Below are 21,391 nucleotides of genomic sequence, written 5' to 3' on the forward strand. Positions count from 1 at the left end.
TAATATATATGTTACCTTGTACAAAAACAAGGGATGTTTCCCTTCTTTAGCCTGTGGAATGATTTACATTTACAGTAGAAGATAGAGAAGTACTGTATTATATAAAATACCTCATTGTTTCTATTTAAGGAAAACATAACATGACATTGAAACATTCATATGTGTATTTTGACTTGCATAGTCAAAATAAAATGCTCAAGAATTAAAGAGTAATATCAAAGTAATTAATGACAACCATGTATGTATGTAGGCATATATTAATGAACTTAGCTCTGGACCTTCAAGTTATCAGGTTAATGCTATGGCTAATTTATAAGTTTCTCCTGGATTAAATTCCCGCTAAAATTTTGTTCTGATGGTTTATTAATGGAGTATACAAATATATTAATAATAGTGCAACCTATAGTTAGTAGAGAGTAATCACTACTATCATTTTAAGAGAGAAAGTAGTTGGAGAACCAGACAGCTAAGTTTGCCTCCATGATGTTCTCTGGTGTTGGAATAACAAGGGAACACCAAGAATTTCCAGTACAAGAGTGATTTTTACTGATCTACACATGTATCACTGAGCCCCTTCCAGCACTCCAGTCAAGAAAACCTGCCACTTCTCTGTCCTGATGTAAGGTGCTCAGGGAGATGAGTGATTCATCTCATTTGTAAATGAATTATAGTAGGATAAATGGGAGGCTTCCTTTGAAACATAAGAATATGAATAGGAAATTTTTTGTTAGTGTTGTAGGAGAATGCTCTGGTAATGAGTATTCTGTGATTATCTTGCAGCCTATCAAGTAGATCATTTGTTCTGGTCATACTTAAGTGAAACAACGGCTGGAGGAATCATCTAATGGTCAGACAAACCGAAGATACCTCAGAGTTTCTCAGCTTTGGCACCACTGATATTTTATTTGTTGTGCGTACTGTCCTCGTCATACGATGTTTGGCAGCACCACTGGCCTCCAGCCACTGTATATGCTAGTAGCATCCACACCTCATTATGACAACCAAAAAATGTCTCAGAACATTGCCAGGTGTCCCCTGGGATGAGGGTATAATTGCCCCTGATTAAGAACCACCTATTTATCTAATGACCAAAGTTACAGGATTTTCAGAAAAGGAATTGGCTGAGTCTGTAACTGCATGTGATGAAGTGAGTGTAATTTATGAGATTAAAAAAAATCGATATAAAAATAAACTAATGTTTTTCAAATGCTAAGTAACATTTTTTGGTTGTACACTCATTAGGAGGTGTTTTATCTTGTATATTTTCAATTACTAAAAGCATAGCAGAATAGCTCACATTAAGCCATTGTTGGGGCACCTGGGTGGCTCAGTGGGTTAAAGCCTCTGCCTTGGGCTCAGGTCATGATCCCAGGGTCCTGGGATCAAGCCCCGCATCGGGCTCTCTGCTCAGTGGGGAGCCTGCTTCCTCCTCTCTCTCTCTGCCTGCCTCTCTGCCTACTTGTGATCTGTCAAATAAATAAATAAAATCTTAAAAAAAAAAAATAAAATAAAATAAACAATTGTTACCTAGTATTAGAGATTAGTGAGATTTCTTGTTAAGAAAGTAAATAAAAGATAAAATTGTATTTAGTGCACATAAATAGTAAGATGTTAGGAAGTGTCATTAGACTAGAATAAATAGTGGCATTAGAATAAAAATGAGTATAACTGCTAAGGTATCTAAATCTTGCTTAATGATGTCAAAGTTGGAGCAGATATTAACAGGTCAGGCAAAACTGAATTTATAAAAACGTATATAAAGAAGAGAGCTGAAACACTGGGGCAATGTTCATTCCTTCTTGTATATATTTTGTCACCAAATTCTTAAAGATATAAACATCTTGATGATAGGGTCTTATTAAGCTTTGTCTTATTAATCTTAAAATACCTAGCATTTTCTGTGGCTCAAAATATGTAATTATTAAATAACTGTTGAATTAATTATCTCTTCCTATTTATTTACACTGTTTTAGTTTCATTTGCAAATACATCTTGCTTGGAATTGTGCTATCTTTCCACATAGTTTTGTTCTGTGTTTGTTTTTTTTGTTTTTGGTTTTTTTTTTTTTTGCTTCTAATTTCATTCTCCACCATACTATAGACAAAAAAATTTTTTTTTTTTTAAAACTCATTTGGATCATAGAAGTTCCTTGATTTAAACTCATAGTTGACTTCCTATCACTGAGAAAAATCCTAAGACCTTTAGCAGTAAGCATATTTAAAATTTTAATCTAGCCCCAGCCTACCGTTGCTACCTCATCTCCCACTCTTACCCATGTGCTCAGATACTCAGCCATGCTGTCCTTCTTGCAGTTTTTAGGAGGAGTCAGGCTTTCTTGCATCTTTGTCACTATGTTGATGCAATTCCCTCAACCTGGATTATTCTCTGCCTCTCGCCTGGTTTGACCTATTCTTAAGATAGATATATTCATCGCTTGATTCTTAGTCAAAAGATCATCTTTTCTGCATGAAGTGTCCCAGCTGAACCGTCTTTCACTATACTTTGTTTTCATATGTACTATCTTTTAGTACTTCTTTTCTGCAGTCTTTCTAAAAATTTTTTATGACCTACACTAAAACGTTATTATGTTGTATCATAACTGTCCATAAGTCAGGTCTGGCTGGGGTGTAATCTTTCCTTGTGTTTTACTTTGAGAACATGCAGGTAGTAAAAAAGCTTTCCAGTTGTCTCTTAGGGGGCCTTCTTTGGTACCTTCACAACCATAGACCTCCCTGCCGCTGCCAACAACCTGTGGAAGATTCCATGTCACCCATACCATAAGACCCTCCCTCCCCTGTCCCACCATCCTCTTACTTTCCAGCCCCACTGGAGTACTTACGGTTTTCTCAGACCCATGCACAAGACTCTGGAAAACAGAAGTGGAATGACAAAATCTAAGGCCATACACGGTTCAAATCCTGGCTCTGTTATTAACTCACCATGTGATATTGAAGAAGTAAGTAATCGTCTGTAAAGTATGAATGATAATGGATTAATCTCATGAGGTTGTTGTAGAAATAATATAACTAAAATATGTAAAGCAGTTAATTAGAGCCTGGCACATACTGAGTGTGCCATCATTATTCACTATTCTTTTATATAAAGATGTTATTTAAGAGCAAGCTGAGCTCAGAAGTGTTAAGAGAACAATTTGGTTGAGAGAGAGCATACATAGTACAGTGATTTGCAGAGGCTCAGAGCTGAGCCATTTAAGTTCACAACAGCTCTATGACCTTTGATAAGTGACTTAACTCTGTGCCTCAGTTTCTTAAGGTACTAAAAGGAAGATCACTCCTATGATCACTGGGTTTTTGTAAGGATTAAATGACATATCACATGTAAAATACTTAGAATTGGTAATAAGTTTGCTAATTTATTGTTACTAATAAGGTAGCTGGAAAGGCATTTCTGTACTCATACCTATTCAAAAATTTGTCTCCACTGCCACTCCACTCAATATTTCTGTTGCTTTGAACTCTACCTGTTATTCATTCTCTTTGGTATTCCCACTTATTTAAAGTTCCCCCGCGTCTCTTCTGGTATCTAGAAAGCATGAGTAGCACTTCACATTTAGTCCAATGAGTTCTGGAGGAGAATGAACTTCCCTCCATGAGCAGAGATTTGCTTCCTCTAATTCCAGTTCCTTTTCCCCACCACACAAAGCTGTGGGCTGGTGTTTACTGGGGTCACCAACAAGGAAGCAAAGCTTGAAAATCTAAAATTTCCTTAGAGTCAACCTGCCCAACTGTATCCCCTGTCGAGGAAGGAGTGTGTTTCCTATTAACTTCAATCTGGCCCAGGCCCTTTAGAAATGTTTGACATCCCTATCAACATCCTTTCAGCATGTTTAAAGCAACTTAGCATTCTCTTGTTCCACCTAAAATCCAGGTGATTAAACAAGAAGAAAAAGAAAAAAACAGAACTCCCTAATTATGAAAAGTTGTGTTCTTTCTTTAGGGCTGAATGGAACCAGCAGACAGTAAATAAGTTTAGTTCTAGAATCTTCCTCAGAAAGTGATGGTGCGGAAGTTGGCCATTTCATTTTACCACTTCTGTTTACATGCATTCTGCTGAAGGGAGAGGGAAAGTTGAGGTAAAAAAGATGAAGAATGACAGGTAAAGAGAAAATAGAATTCTGAGTTAAATTCGGGCTTTCTACTAGAAAGCATACAGAGACATAGAATTTTAAATTTACTATTTATAAAATAAGTCTGATATGAACTTCTTTCTTCCCTCAAAAGTTTTCAAATGACAAGTTGAATACAAGTTGATTATTATTTCTAAACTAAGGGATAACCTGGGAATTTGTTTTGTGCATCCCATACTATATTTGACAAATATTGCTTCCTTTATATGAAAGCAAATCTTAATAACTGTATTTTCAAATTTAATGTAGTATATCTCAAAAAGATAAATTCTTCTTTTAAAAGTACTTCTTCCCATAATAGGACTTGAAAAGGCAATTTATCCCATTTTGAAAGTGGTAACATCATAAATTGGCGGTTATCATAATATAGCAATTGATTGCTTTAAAGTACATCAATGCATAATTCATGCCTTGTGGCCCACTGATTAAAGGAATAAGTGACCGTATAGATAATACTAAGATGTAGACAGATTTCAAATATCGCCCAGGATGTTTCGATCATGCTAATTCACTTCAGGCAACAGAGACTAAATTACATTTATTTCATTTGCCTTCACCTCCTTCCTCTTCGTCCGGGAGCGGAGTCATGTGCCTGGATGTTAATTATAACCACACCTTGTGATCAGTGATGTTTTCATAAATATAATTTAAAAAAGACGGAGAGACTTAGAGGGCTTTTTGTATTTCCATGGTGATATACACAAACAAGTAAAAAATGTGCTTTCCCTGAATAGTGTGATTAGCACAGCCCCGATCGAGCCTGTGTGTGTTTTTCCAAAAGTTTGCTGACACATTCACGGTGGGTTCATGCAGGTGACACACAGAAATGCCCAAACAAACCAACTAGAATCCAGAAGAGAACTGCAACTACTGACAACTTGCCCTGCCTGTTTTACTGTTGGAGGTAAAAATCAGACACTTGCTGTTGTTCCTCTAATAAATATTTCAGACCCTTTGATGAGTAATTAGTGCAGACGCAATCCGCTTCTAATGGCACAAGGTGAAGGAAAGGAAAAATAAAATACGTTTTAAGTTCTGCGTCTTTTCCCACTACACCACTGGAATCCGCGTCTATCCACACAATAGATTAACTACCCTCTGTGCATACTGTATTTTGCTCAGCCCTTAATATTCCGAAGCGGGGCTGAGCAGTCGTTATCTGTGGCGGTTCCTGGGTGATTTTCAAGCCCAGCACTACCCACCCGAGTAGCAGTGACACCGGCTTTCACTGAAGCCTTATTACTCTTAAAAGAGCAATTTGGTTGGTCGCACGGCTATTAGGATCACACAGCAGCCTGAAGGCTGTCAGTACAACAGCTTCTCATCTTTTTCACACAATCCTGACATCTTTTCTCTTTTCTGCCGGACACGGACATGACTGTTTTTATCATTTTCCATCAAGCTCACCCAAAACTCTGAGGAATCTATTCCCACTGAAAGCAAAGGGAAGATCAGAAATTATTTTCGAGCTCCTGGAGCTGGAGCAGAGCTGACTGCGTGCTGAGAGGAGCCAGATCCGTGAGAAATGTAGCTTGGCTCAGGGCTACATCAGGGAGCTGCGACTTCAGCTGTGAGAGATGGCAAAACAACACCTACCTCAGGTTTTTCAATGATTAATGCTATTTTAATAACCGGGAGGGAAGAGGATGTGAGGAATTTTGTGACATTAACTTGTGGCAATGTTATCATTAGAGAAAGTGAGGAAATTGACTAGACTTGAACTTTTCTTCGTTTTGATGCTCTTTTTCTCTGGACCCACTCTGAGCAAGCTGACTCGGACCCCCTGGAAAGGAAAACCTTGGAAAGGAGGTAAGTGATGAAAGTTTTGCGTTAAAGATCTAAATGGAGTTAGCAGGGCTGATCAATGGCAACTTGAGGACAGCTAAAGGTAGAGCAGCTGCATCTGCTGGAAATCGGATTTTTATTTCAGGAAAGACGATCTGTGCTGTAGGTGGCGAGGAAGAAGAGTTCTTTCTGTGTTATTGATATAAATATATGTTTTTTTGCGATTTTTGGCTTTCGGGGCTATCGAAGCATGGCAAGGATTGTTTCCAGCAGGGAGGATATAGGGCCAGACGCGTGGTACTCTAGTGCAAGCATATGGGTGGTATCCTCAGGAAGCTGCATTATTTTTAAAAAAAGAAATGGGTACTGAATATGTTAGATGCCTGAATTGTTTGGCAGATTTTGTGAACCGGTCAGAGGGCTGCCTGAGGAGGGGCATGTGATGAAACGCAGCGCCACCGACACTAATTTGCTGGCCGTCTTGATCAGTGTTGATGTGATAATAAAGATAAATTGCATTAACTTTATTGAAAAAAAAATCTGCTGAACAAGAACAAGCCTTTTGGTACTTTGGAGACTGGAAATCCATTTTCTTCTGCTGTCGAGAAATTCAGATGAGATGAGGGAGAATTTATGGTACTTTGACCCTGCCTTTTTGTAAAGTTCAGTTGATTCTGCTTTTCCTGAATGAATGCCGTTTGTTTATACTGAACACAAGTTACCAGCGTATCTGTTCTGTGAATGCTCTAAGCCAAACGATGCTGCAGAAATAGCCCCTAAGAGACTTTCCGAACTCTGTCTGCATGTTTGAGGGAAAATCCTGAGGGGAGATGTCGGAGGCTTTTGCTTTGCAGGAGCATTTCTTTTCACCTAACATTTTTCTCTCAGCTCCGGAAACGTTTTCTGGGTTTCCCCACCTTCGCTGTACTGTCAACGGTATGATGTGAGGTTAAGGAGAAGCATGAACATTAACAAGAAGTTTTAATAATTCATCACAACCTCTCAGCAGGATTTTCTAAATACAGGAGCCCCTTCAGTTTGATCTTCCTGTTTCTCCTTTTGTTGCATTAAAGATATTACAAATCTTCTACCTCTAGTACCTGCGAGGGAAAAGTTCCAACAGGCACTTAGCTTAGATGGTTGGTGCAGATGTACTCCTGAGGAGTGGAGCTGCAAATTATCTTTGGGCATTGTAAATTATATCACCACATACTGTATTTCCTCGTGTTATCAGCGTGTGTGTGTGTGTGTGTGTGTGTGTGTGTCTGGAGGGGGTTCTTGCAAACTGCAAGCTGTTATTTATGTTAGCCCGCATGGTAGCTTTTTGGTGGCTTGGGATCTAGAGATGTATGGTGTGTTATCGACTCCAGGGGATGTCAAAAGTGTTAACTTGTACTTCCTATCTAATTTTTTCAAAGACAGTCTGCACCTCCAGCATGTAAAAGTACTACCATTTCCTGTGATAAACTTTAGCTGTCGACTTTGGAGCTCTAGCTACCCAGGGAGAAAGTTAGATCCATGCAAGGCTTGGGAAAAATTGTTAACCTAGTCAGAAAGGTTTATTTCAAAATATTTGCATGTGTTCCTAAGCATTTATTCATTCCACACAGCTTTAAATACAGATGCATTGGATTGCATTTGTAAATCAGGTCTGAAATGTTTCATCTTTGAACATATGACTACTTTTTCCAATGTGCTCTAACTAGCTCAGCTAGAAATTTGCTAGCTCTGCTGTATGATGATGATATGACTCAGTCAAGTTCAGGAATAAGCAATCATAGCAACATATTTCATTTATCATTAAAAGGGTTTGTATATTTTAGAAAGGTCGGGCCAGTCACTAGAAAACTTTAAACGTGATGACCATTCTTTAAAATTATTTTCTTTTCATTGTCTCTTTTTGTCATGGTAGATGCATTGCATAAATATTTTCCACACATTCTGAGTTCCTGCATAGTAGTTTTACCTTGATATGCATATTAACATGCTGTAAATATTTATTTATTCATGAACTTGGTATTGATGGCTGTGTGTTATCTTTTGATGGGTTGTAAAATTCTGTTACTTTTCCCTTGGCATATTATGAAGTCTTCTGAAACATATTTTTACAATTTTTTCAGCATTAGTTTCCTTTTCAGTAAGTAGGGGCCATTATTATTTTGTAGAATACCTACCAGAAGTATACGTATTTATGGAGTAGGCTGAAGGCGGGAAATGAGGGTTCTTAAATGAAACACTATGGCCAGAGGCAAAAAGGATCAAAGTTCAAAACACAAATAAATTTTGAAGAAGGTGATTTTAACTACTTTAAAAAAAATTGCTTCATATCAATGATTGAAGCATCTCTGCTTTAGAGAAAGATCTTTAAAACTGATGCTCTTTATTCAAAAATCCTGGAAAAAGTAATAATAACAGAACAACAGAGTTTTCTCCTGAAAAGAATTTTTTTTTTAACTCACATTGGCTATGTGCATTAGTCTTAATCTGATTGAGCAGCTGTCAACCTCCATATGGCAACCTGCGCACGCTGACAATTTCCATTTTTGTTGTATTAGCAGGAACCACCATCCTGAGAGAGGGGGTTACTGGGGCAGGACCAGGGAGTAGTAGCTTCACAGATCAGTGGGTAGCTATGGCCTGTGAGGGGTGGTACAGACAGCACGAGGCTGGGCAGCTCAAAACAGGTATCTCTAAGCTGACTTATAGAACATTTGGAAAAAATGCCGATTGTTGTTGGCTGCCAAGGGACTTTTAAGCTCATCAATGAACATGAATCTCAAATATAGGTTAATAGGCCAGCAAGTTTTCCCTGAGGCACATGCTTTTCTATTTAATCACAATATATGAACTCCTTAAGGGAAGGCAGGTGTCTCATCTGATTAGTTCAGAGCATCGCATATGTGATCATAAGTTTGCATTAATGATAAACTAACCAGAAATCCTGACTACAGAGCTGACATCATCCTCATTAGGATTAAAAGATCTAATTATTTTGCATTCAATTACTCTCACTGAGAAGACCTCTAAAAGATGTAGAGTTCCATTCCAATGACTGTAACTTTACAGAGAAGTTCACATTGTAGAGAGTCAATATATGTAACAAAAAGAATTTTTAAAAAATTTCTCTCTCTCTTATAATTTCTGCTATTGGAATTTAGAATTTAAGCCAAATTTTAACACTTACAGTTACTATTGAAGGGGGAAATTAGGAGGTAAATAAGTATAAATAGAAAAATAGGTGCAAAAGGTATAAATAGGTGAAGCCAGACCCAAGGTAAGTCAAAACATTAAACACCAGGTGGAACGCAAACACTGACCAATCAGAACAACCCTTATCAAAGGAAGGGGAGGGGCCAATTTTGCTTGCAGTTAATGCCCCATCCACTCTTCCACTTGACCTTGACTCCATCTGACCCTCCCATAAGTGAGTGTTGAGTTCATTCAAGCTTCTCAGCTATGACCTAAGAATTAAACTATGGCAATAGAGCATAAAACTTTTGATGATTCAAAAGATCCTTTCACAAATCACTCATACTTGCTTCCTCTTAAAATTTTGTCAGTCAGTTGCCTGTGTTTGTCTTTACTAAACAAAGAAAACCACTCTGGCAGTTATGACCCCCCTCTCTAGGAAGGGTTTGAATGTATTATAAACATATACTATAGCATTATTTCAACTCATGGTACGTTGAAGACTGATATGGGGATACTTTGAATGCCATTTTAGATTTTCTTGTAATTATTTGCATGGTCCTGCATAATATATTGGCAATTATTTAGGGATTTGGGGCAATGTTTTGAAGGTTTTTGACCTTAAAAGTTTGTTGTTGTTGTTATTGTTTTAAGTCTTAACCATGTGCTGCTGTCTACTACCTACAAGACCATTTTTATGATATTGATTCTGACATCTTTCCCAGTTATATGAGCTGGTAAGAAAACCTGCTTTGTTTGAGCAAACAACCTCAATACCTTATGTACTAAATAAAGGTTTTCATTTATAAAATTTGCATACTGATGGTTTACTCTTTCACAAACACCAGAATAGACTTCCTGGTTTGAAGAAACAAACAGATAATTTAGTCTTTGAAGTTTTTCCTGGAATGCCCCTGTGCCACTACACTAACTCTGACTGCCAGATCAAAGACCCCTCAACTACATACCAAAAGTAGTATTCCATCTTTTAAATGACTAGGGCATTTAATTTAGATCAGAGGACAGTTTCAGTTTTTACAATTTTATTATTATACTTCTCTATGTTTTGTTTACCACTTTATAAGTTATTTGAAGAGAAATTTTGTCTTTGCTTCAATTAGCAGGCAGTAATAAATGCCCAATAATTTGATGAATGAGCAGAGTATATGAGATATTAGACTGGTAATAAAATATCCTATGACCATAGTGTTAATTACACATTTCTTACTTCTAACTATATCTTACCTTTCTAATGTTGGGAAATCATTTTCATCACTACCCTTTTACTACATCATTTAAATTTCAGTTTTAATTTTAGAAAAATATGAATGTATTTATAGTATTATAAAACTTGGAAAATTCTGGCAGACTGACGTAGAAAGTAGTGCAGTAAGGAAAAAAGAAAGCAACGTTGTTGTTCAAAAGTAATTTATAATGTGAGACTGAATCTGGAAACCGAATTATATGAATATTCATGGAAAATGTAGAGTGTTTTTTGCACTGTGTATAATCACCACTTCTGTTTTTCATTTGTTTAAATTATTTAATCTCCATCTGTATGCAATAAATAGATTTAATACCTTATCTTTCCTACAACTGAAGAGTAAAGTCCAAAGCCAAGTCTGAAGTGAGTATTTTTTTTTCCTACATGTTCAAAAAACTATCAGAGTATTTTTTAGATATAGAAATTCAGGAGGAGTGTGCTTAACAACTTGATGAAGATTTGTTGTAAAATTTGCTCATGTTCTCTGGCTGGTATTAAGAGTAATGGGAAAAATCATGCGCCACTTGATGGGAGGCAGTGACGAGGACACAGACGTGTCATCATGTTAGGACATTCTCGCCCCCTATGCACAACCTCAACCAAACAAGGAAGAAATATCCGAAAAACCCAAATTGAAAGACATTCTAAAATATGACTTATCTGTAAAGTTCTGAATTACCAAATCAATGTCATGAAAGTCAAGGAAAAACAGTATATATAGCATTTGATAAATTCAGCAAAATACATGTGAGATTTTGGTAAGAAAAAAATGGTTCCTGAGAACAGTCGACTTTTTTCACCTTATAAATTATGACTTAAATATGTTAATTCAACCACAACCACTTTTGTCTAACTTTTATTCAAATTGACGATTTCACTTTTAACCTCAAAATTTTATTTTAGTTATCTGTTATTAATATAATGTGTTTTTTTGCATGTGATTAAAACACCCTAAGATTTCAGGCCATACTTCCTAAAATGCATTTTTACTGGATGACAAACAAGAAAAATTGGAAAGAGTTTTTAAGAATTTTTTTATATTAGAAAATAGATGGAAAAAAAAATGCTCAGAATTTAACTGACAAATAGAATACACACTTTTTATCAAAAAGGGGGAAAACTATTGCCCAGGAAGTAGAGTGCTGATTCACTTTGAAGAGTATGGTTTTGGGACCTATCTTTTATAAAGTCAGATTATGCTTATGAAAGACTGTGACCTGAAAATAAGTGAATGCACACCAACCATCCTTATCAGTGATATATGCAAGTTCCAACATGTGTGTAACCATTAGCCCCACCCGTCTCCACTCCAGGGAGAGGGTTCATCAGCCAGATTCCTTGAAGAAAACTTTGTTCAGGAAATCGAAGGCATATAAATATTTTTAAAGAGGATATTTAATTTTACAAAGTGAGACAAGCTGACAGTAATGAAATGCCTTGGCTTTATTAGTGTTGGGGTTCATGAAGCCATAGTTAAGATCATGTCAGCACTTACATTATAAGCTACATTTTCAAAGGGTTTACAACTGAGCCATAAAATTTTGCTTCAGGATGGATCACAGCTACATTAGGCCTTGGTCAGAGAGCAGTTTCATTTTCTTAGTTTTGAAATGCAAACCTTCAACCTTCAAAGTTATTTGAATGTTAAAAAAAAAAAGAAGAAGAAAAAAAAGTAAAATAAAGTTATGCTCATAGCCTTTGTTACTTGAAAAAGAATTAGAAGTTCAAAATATAATTCAAAGAGTGGTAAGAGTTTATATAAAGTGTAATTAAATTAAATATTATGTGTATCAAATAGTGATCTTGATCAGTCACAACTGTGGATCTTTTATCTGTTAGATTGTTGTTTGATTAAGAAACCATGGTCATCAATGGTGAGTGCTATGAAGTGTGTAAACCTGGCGATTCACAGACCTTTACCCCTGGGGCTAATAGTACATTATATGTTTATAAAAGAATTTTAAAAAAAGAAAGAAACCATGGTCATCAAAACAACAGATAATTATTCTGAAAAGAAAAGAGAAGAAGCACATTGCATCTAAAGGCCATCATGTTTTCAGAGACCAGAGCTTAGGGCCTCATCTAAAGTTGTCCTTCAGTCACTCAGCCATACCAGTCCATAGGATTACCTTTATTTAGGAGTAAAATTTAAGAAAAGTAAGTGAAGGATCACAGTTCCAGCTGTTAAAACATGTTATCATGTTAAAAATCAAATCAAAATTTCAGAGTCCCTAAGTGGTCTCTAAAAATGATACACAACATCACAAAAGAAAGAGAACTCTTTCCTGATTCCACAAAGCCATTTATTAAGATAGTACGCAAAGCTTAATCTCATAAAAAACACTAAAAAGCTATGATACATACAGATTTCAACCCTCCAGGAACCTGTAATTTATGATTATAAGGATTTTTTTTTTTCTTTTTTGTGGTGGGTGGATGGGGAGGAAAGGGGATTTTTCTGCCCCTCTTTAATCAGCATGTCTCCAGCTAAGGTAAGTGACAGTGCTGTTAAAAACAAAACTAAAGTTGGGCTTGGTGTTATTTTAAGGGTGAGCGGGGGAGGGGTAAAATATCCAAAATTTATTCTGAAGTCATCCTCTCTTTATATCATACCCAAACCTCAGATAGGGTGAATTTGGGTAAGCCCTAGCCTTAAGTCTGTTCCACAAATCACTTTCTAACTTCTGGATGATTTATACTGATTTTTGTTTGTGTGTGTGTATGTGTGTGTCTTATCTTTTCCATTTGTGCTTTTTCTCTTTTTCTTTTTTTTTTTTTTATGAGAAAACAGTGGCTTTCAAGTACCAAAAAAATCATTCCTATTACTGTTTTTGTGATATCTTACAGTATCTTTAGCCATTTAATCGCTGTGACAGTTCACCTTAAAATATAAATTTTAAATATCTATTTGGGAACTTTGGTCTATGGAGAGACATGGTGAGTGACATGGTCTAGGAATAAGAAGGGAACAGCCCCTGTACTTGATAACAAGGAGAAAATAATTGCGAGGCCATTTGTTTTTAGGCTACATGTGGTTTATACTTACCAGATTCATTTTGAAATCTAGTACAACTTGCTGATCAAAAAAAACTTATACATCATATTAATCCTACAGTATATGCTTTATATTCCATTTTATAATGGAGCTCTTTGGTAGAAATAAGTGAGATATTAGCCAATAATAGTATGCAGACACAATTAAAAAATTATGTATACATTGACGAATAATGTTTATCTGAATGGTTACATTTTGAATTCTGTCTCTGTACAAAATGCTAAGTTAATAAGTCTATATTCTCACATAAAGAAAATATTTCCCTGGTATTATTATTCAGGAAAATACAAAGATTTAATGAATAAATTCAAAACTGACAATTTATAGCTTTTGATATGTTGCCAGAATAAGTATAGAAATTCGTTCCTTCTGTCAATTTATGAAGAGTTCACCACATAGACTATTAGGATAGACCCTACATATGCTTAGTAGAATCCCTTTCATATCAGTGTCAAAAGCTCTATCATCAGAGAAGCCGTTATCATGCTGGGCAAAGTCCAAGATTATGTTCTGGAGACAGGGGCACATCATGAAATCTCTAATGTAATAGCTGGCAGCTAATAAAGAATTTATTTTAGGGCAATTCAGAATGTAACTGAAGTGCCTTCCAGAATCCATAGGGGCCTGAGAATTGCTTCTGGCTAACTAGTATGGATTTTCATTTATCTAACAGAATGTCCCACTCCTGTTTGGGGACTGCATGGACCTGCTGTAGAGACACATGCAGGGATTTAGGGCTGAGGTTATTGATTACCAAGTGTGATGAGTTAAACTTGACACACTGTTCGAGAACTGCGCTGATCGTGCGTTTCCGTTCAAGGTCCCCCCACAAAATGTTAGGTAACTTGTACATTCAATGTGGAACAGTATGCATTGTACTATTAGCAAAATGTATGTCCATCAACTATACCCTCATACTGTGCTTACCCGTATGTAGGACACCTGAAATGTATACCTTCATTCAAATATTTATTAGATGCTCCCAAGCAAAACTTATAATTTTAATGAACACAGAAGATAAGCATAAGGATATGTTTGGAAAAATAACTAGTATAATACATGCATTATAAATTATGTGTCTCATTTTTTAAGGGCTTTGAATAGGGAAATAGAAAAGGGAAAGGTATTTTAAATGATAACCACAATAAGGAAGACAAGGAAATATAGAGCTAATGCTACATATAGCTAAGTTGGTTTCTTTCCTTTTTTTTTTTTTCTTTTTTACTTTAGCACATACTCTGTACTAGGCTCTGTGTTATGTAATATCTTTGAATTCTGTAACTTAGTGCCTACATCTACCCTATCCAAAAGATATCATTATTTTTATCATCCCCATTTGTTATACGAGAGTAACAACTTGATTAAAGTTACTAAGTAATGTGTTTTTGAGCAAGGGACTCAACCCAGGCAAACTGTAACATACATTTAGAGGACAGTCGAGTAACCAACCAGACCATGATGGACAGCATGTTGAGAATTAGTGGGAAATAACAGCAGAATCAGTTAAATGTAGCTTTGACAGTCACGGAGAAGAAATAGAATTTAGAATTTAGAATTCAGAATTTAGGATTGGAAACAAGGGCCATCATAGAATTTGGCAAGACAAGTCATATGATAACTACAATAATATTTAGGGGAACAATATGCAATGCCAGTTATCTCAGTGATTTTGGCAGATACCTGTGACCACCTCATTATATTTGCAAGATTCACATTTTGAAAGCTTAGAAACAAAAGCAGTGACACAGGATCATCCAGTAGAATGAAAGTTCAAGCTGTGCTGTTGGCCTCCTCTCACTGTGAAAAATTTAATATATAATGTCACTGTTGGTGAAAAATTTTCACTGAAAGCTATTTGCCTTATATAATGTATGTTGTGCAGAACATCTTCTGAAGTGGTTTGACAGTTCAAAATACTTTGTATCAAAGTTATTAAGTAATTTTGCATTATCACTGTAATAAATTTGTGTGTATGTGTGCGTGCATATATAAATTAGCATGTAAATATATATGAGTATATCACATATATAAATAAATATAAATCTTTTATAATTGCTGCATTTAAATATGTGAGTATAAATTATGTGCTTGTGCCATTTATCAGTTATAAGTTATACAGTTTTATAGAAGTTTCATAGAGATATGAACATGTAGCTTGAAGTCTCAATATACATATTTGAAAAAAAGAGTTCTTCATATCATAAACTACTGGATGATCTTTAAGATTTACTGTTATAATTTTAAGTGTCTTATGTATATATGAGAGCATTCTTTTATTCATGGATGGATACACTAGCTAAGTAATTTGAAAGTGGTAACATATTTTTCCAAAGCAAAAATTTAACTTACAATTATTAATTTTAAAAACACAATATGAGGGGCACCTGGGTGGCTCAGTGGGTTAAGCCTCTGCCTTTGGGTCAGGTCGTGGTCTCGGGGTCCTGGGATGGAGCCCCATATCGGGTTCTCTACTCAGCAAGGAGCCTGCTTCCCCCTCCCCCTCTGCCTGCCTCTCTGCCTACTTGGGATCTCTCTCTCTCTCTGTCAAATAGACAAATAATCTTAAAAACAAAACAAAAAACAAAACATGAAGTTCCTGGAAACCGGTTTGACTTACAACTGTCGTCTCCTTTCTGTTAGATCTGGCTGAATTATTAAGAACTAAATGATCAATAGATAGATTGAAAAGATGCATTTTTATGTATTTTATTGCAGCCTAAATTCTTATAATTTCGATTACAAAAATCATGGCTTCAGTATCCTGCAGATATCTTTATAAGGCAATTAAGGCAGTCTTATGATGTGGTAGCTCATGTTTGCTAAATTTATTTGAGATTGTCATCAAAAAACAAGACCTCAACTGTCTGCTCATATCTCTGTCATTTATTAGCTGTGGACTCTGGTGGCGGGGTTGACTTGTTTAATTCTCAACATTCTCACAGTGTTATTTTGTGTGGAACTAATAAGATAGCATATGTAAAGCAACTAGTAATAGTTTTTCAATAAATATTTTCTTCAGAAAAAATAAATATAAATTCGAATCTTTTGTTTATTACTATTAGCACACAAAGAAAAAAGCAAAGGCTAATTGCTAACATCTACTGAGCCCTCCATGTATGCCAACATGTGTAAATGCTTTCCATGCATAATCTTTTTAAATCCTATGTCTATATATTAGGCCTTACTTTTTCTCTTACGTTATGACTCAAATAGCCAAATCTGTTTTTCCCTCTTCATATGAATTCATCTATCTGTATTTTAGGCTCATTAAAGATGTAAAAATGTTAGACATATATATATTTTTTTAAATTAGCCAAATAAAATGCAATCACTCTTTAGTATGTCAATAAATCAAATAATAATATCACATCTGGTTTAAAAAAAGATAAGTGTATCCATGATTAAGAGGACATGCAGGAAATATTGATAGTGTAGAAAAAAACAAAACAACTATATTTTTAGGAAATACAACAAGATACACTTAGGTGGCATGGATTTTCATTCCCATATAGTATATATAAAATTGGAGTATTTACAAGGGCAGAATTGGAATTGAATGAGCCAGGTCCAAAACCAGATGGCAAGAAAAAGTTTCAAGCTGTTCCATTTGGAAATTGATTTTTAGATTTCCACGTGGTGCATTACATTATAAGTTCAAATTAATTTTAAACTCTTAATTTTTCATATATATCTTCATGACTCCCTGTACATGCTTTCTTGTCTGTCTTGTTGCCAGTGAATCTAAAATGGGCACCAAACAGCTTTTCACTCTACATTAAATGCACACAGAATAGCACTTAACTGTGTGCATTTTGAACTCTTCTCAATAAAAGTTTTAAGAGACAAGAAGCTTTTTCTACTTTAGGATCACTATTAGTCTGAATAATACATAAACATCGAGAAACAGTGGAAGTTCTACTGAGGATTGCAGCTAAGCATCAATAAAATTATCTGTCATTATCACAATTGAAAAGATTGGTATACCATTGAACCTATCCTACTAAATGTTCAATGTCAGTGTCTTATGTTTTCCCTCCTATTAGAACCCAACTGAAAGGAAGAAACGGAAGAAATATAGGTACTCATGAAAGTACTTTGAGGTGTCAAGAATTAAACACTAAAAAAGTGAAAATTTCCCTTCCCTAGCCTCAAAAACCACAAGGGATAAATAAAATACTATTGAAACATGACACTGCAATGGTCTTCTTGAACTGATGCTATCTATGTGTTCTTCTCCGGGCAGTACTCAGTGAATGGGGTGGCTTATACATACCTTAAATAGACAATGAAATTCATTATTTTAAAATATTGTACAACTACCCATTTAGGATACTTTCTAAGTGTCACCATAAGTGGATATGTTTGAAAAGTCGAAAGGGCAGAAAAATGGACAGGGATTTTCTCTCTCATTCAACCAGTTGACAATTGCTTTAATCCTTTAAATTACCTAATAGCATGTTTGTTATGGGTTGATTGTGTGAGGCAGAAGGCTTTGAGTAATTTGCATAGTTTATAGATTTAAGATAATGCCAACACATCTAGGTAAATCTGGACATTTTAAGAAGTACGTGAAAATAGGGGGCTCTCATCAATGGGTAAAATAAAATCAGTTTTATTTCAAATAAGACCTTTTTTCCCCCCAAAATGCTTTTTTCCCCCCATCTATTTGAGGAGGGGGGAGAAAGACTTGAAAATGCCTTTTTTTTCTGTTATCTGCTATGATCTGAGAATGCAGTTTTCTGATGAATGAAGTTTTAGGATTAATAGAAGTATTAAAAGCAAATCAATCATTCTCAATATGAACGCCCAAAATAATTTCAAATACTCTTAAATGTTACATTTTATTTAACATAATATTGCAAATTTTCATGTATTTTCATATCTCAGGGTATGACAATGGCTCTGGGTCTTCTTTATGAATGTCAACAATTATGGTATTAAAGCAAAAAAAGAGCCAGTTAGCAAAAGTTCACAGTCACTATATTTTAGATTAAACTGAATTTACTGCTTAGATATGTGGGTCTAGATTTGGAAATAATTAAGGTAATAAAATCCTGACTATGGTAAGAGGGAAGTCTGATTATGCCATTCTTCCCTAATATGACCCTTAGCTTGAAATAATAAGTAATTTAAAAACTAACTTCCAAATGTGTGGGAGTTTCAGTTATCATCCTATGGTTGGAAATGGGGGTTAGCAGTAGCCTGGAATATATATATTCTTGTCTATGCTTTAGCCAGTCTATAGATCAAAGCGATTCATGTTTAATAAGTTTCTTGCCTGCTTCTCTATGATGTATAAAAATCGTCATTATAAAAACCAAGGAAACACAGGGGCGCCTGGGTGGCTCAGTTCACTGGGCATCTGCTTTTGGCTCAGGTCATGATCACAGGGTTCTTGAATCTAGCCCTGTGTGGGGCTCTATGGCTCAGCAGGGAGGCTGCTTCTCCCTTTCCCTCTGCCTCTCCTCCTGGCTCCTGTTCTGTCTCCCTCAAATAAAAAAATAAAATCTTAAAAAAAAAAAAAAAACCCACAAAACTTAAGAACAATCCTTGTTTGGATATTATTAATAATCATGTTTTCCTCTGGGTTAATTTAATATTAAAACATTTGGGGGGACGCCTGGGTGTCTCAGTGGGTTAAAGTCTCTGCCTTTGGCTCAGGTCATGATCTCAGGGTCCTGGGATCGAGCCCCGCATTGGGCTCTCTGCTCAGCAGGGAGCCTGCTTCCCTTCCTCTCTCTCTGCCTATCTCTCTGCCTACTTGTGATCTCTGTCTGTCAAATGAATAAATAAAATCTTAAAAAAAAAAATTGGAAAGGTATTGGAAAGGGAAGCACAATTGTTCCTTGATCAAAAAGGAATGGCATTGCCTTGAATAACTGCCATAACAAAAGCTGTGTGGATTTAAGTTATGATTGATTGGAGTATTATTGAAGATTCAATTATTTTAAGAGTATTCTGAGAGCCTGAAATTATTATAGGAAATGTAATTCTGACTAGTTGAGAAGTGAACCTTCTGTCTTTAAAAATAATTTCTGGAACTTTAGGTAACTAAGAACAAAGCATAAGTTGGATAACATGAAAAAATATCTCAGTGCTTAATTTTTTAATATTGTGTTCTGCATTTTCTAGAAATATCCAGTCTTGGCAAATAGGAGCTGTTTAGGAGTTTTAGTAATTATCATAGTATGTTAGCCCAGGTTAGATCCTAAGTAAGCTGAAGGCTTAATTCAGTTTTTTATTTAAACAATAGCATATGGTCAATGTAAAGACATTGGAAGTTGGGGGAAAAGCCTTATTTATTTATTTATTTTTAAAATATTTTATTTATTTATTTGACACAAAGAGTGAGGGAGCACAAGCACAAGCAGGGGGAGCAGTAGGCAGAGGGAGAGGGAGGAGTAGACTTCCTGCTGAGCAGTGAGCCAGGTGTGGGGCTCAATCCCTGACCCTGAGATCATGACCTGAGCTAAGCAGATGCTTAACTGACTGAGCCATCTAGGCGCCCCGGGAGGAAAAACTTTAAAAAGAACTCAGAATCACTATAGTAGTTTTCTTGGTGTTCGTATGCATGTATATGATATACACATGCATACACATATTAGTAAAGATGTATATTACATTACATCAGGCATATACCTTTTCAATGCAGAACGTGAATTATCTTACATATGTGCTTTTGAAGTTATTTTACTATATTTATATAATTTTACATTATTATTCTGCTATAAATATCTTTAAGCATAAATCTGATCATTCCCTAGAATTATTGTCTCAGGAGATATGATCATTTTAAGGCTCTTGATTCATAATGCCAAATAGAATTACAAAAAAAAAGTTTCAATTTTCACGCTGACCTAAACTGCGTTTGAATACCGGATCGAGTGTTCTTTTAATAGTATAGTCAATTATCACTTATTTTTTTCAATTTGATATAAAAATTCCCTTATTTTAGTCCCTTGTTTTAATTTAAGTTTAGTATATTAGTAGTATACCTTAATTATATATATGTGTGTGTATGTATGTGTGTGTGTATATGTATTTGTTCATTAGCTATGTATAGCTTATAGTTTATGAATTTCCTTTCAACTGAATATTTGAAGCACATATTTTTATCAGTTTCCTTTTCCACTTAACTACATGAAAAAAAATATGCTTTTATAGTTAAGAATGATCATTAGCAGTGTCATAGTTCAATATCATAAAAAGCAGAAATTCATTAAAAATTATTCTTTGTGGTGCCTGGGTGGCTCAGTTGGTTTTATGTCTGCCCTCAGCTCAGGTCATGATCTCAGGGTCCTGGGATCAAGCCCCACATGGGGCTCCCTTCTCAATGGGGAGTCTGCTTCTCCCTCTGCTCCTACCCCTGCTCCTTCTCTCTTTCTATATATCAAATAATTAAATAAAAATCTTAAAAAATAAAAATAAAAATTACTCTTTGATTCTAGTGACCAATATTTAATAAAAATCTTTCAAATACTCAAATTAGATGATGATATTAGAGCCCCATATAATAAAATCTAGCCCATGTAAATATCAACAGCTTAGATTAATTCTGAATGGCTTAAACATCATTGGAATCATTTCATGTGGAAAAAAAAATCCTAATTTAAGCAAACAGTTGTCATGTGCATTTCAGGAAAAAATAGGTAAATCTACATTTTGGTTACATTCACATACTATGCAGATTTGAGGAAGGAAGTAGTCTGGTCATTCTTTTTGAAACAGTTCCATAGAGAACAGGTAGACAGTGGTGAATAGGATGTTGTGAAATTTGGAACGCTTTTCGTATGGGGAATGTTAAACAGAAAGGTGGAGACTTACTATCTCCAAAGAAGAGGAATAAGAGAACGTTCTTAGTCATGTGGAAAGATGGAAATAGATGGTTTGATGCTTCAAGAAGAAAGGGAAGAGTTTCCCTCCTTGATGCTTAAATGTGTGTTCGCAAAGG

General features: G+C 35.5%; 1 protein-coding gene across 17 annotated transcripts in view; it reads left to right on the top strand.

The window, feature by feature from the left end:
• ROBO2 (roundabout guidance receptor 2) overlaps window positions 1-21,391 on the top strand; it is a 1,669,704-nt gene that overhangs the window by 371,531 nt on the left and 1,276,782 nt on the right. For 4 of the 17 annotated variants that reach the window (XM_032878039.1, XM_032878055.1, XM_032878046.1 and 1 more), the window contains exon 1: window positions 5,245-5,956. The exons of 1 other annotated variant lie outside the window; for it this stretch is intronic. In XM_032878039.1, coding sequence (XP_032733930.1) covers window positions 5,827-5,956 — 130 coding nt within the window. In that variant the 5' untranslated portion in view covers window positions 5,245-5,826. Of the gene's footprint in view, window positions 1-5,239; window positions 5,957-21,391 lie in introns of those variants that run through there. 12 more of the 17 variants (XM_032878031.1, XM_032878032.1, XM_032878034.1 and 9 more) reach the window with 6 other exon arrangements.

The sequence above is a fragment of the Lontra canadensis genome, unplaced genomic scaffold, assembly GCF_010015895.1.
Source record: "Lontra canadensis isolate GAN:19392208 unplaced genomic scaffold, GSC_riverotter_1.0 scaffold62, whole genome shotgun sequence".
NCBI lineage: Eukaryota > Metazoa > Chordata > Mammalia > Carnivora > Mustelidae > Lontra > Lontra canadensis.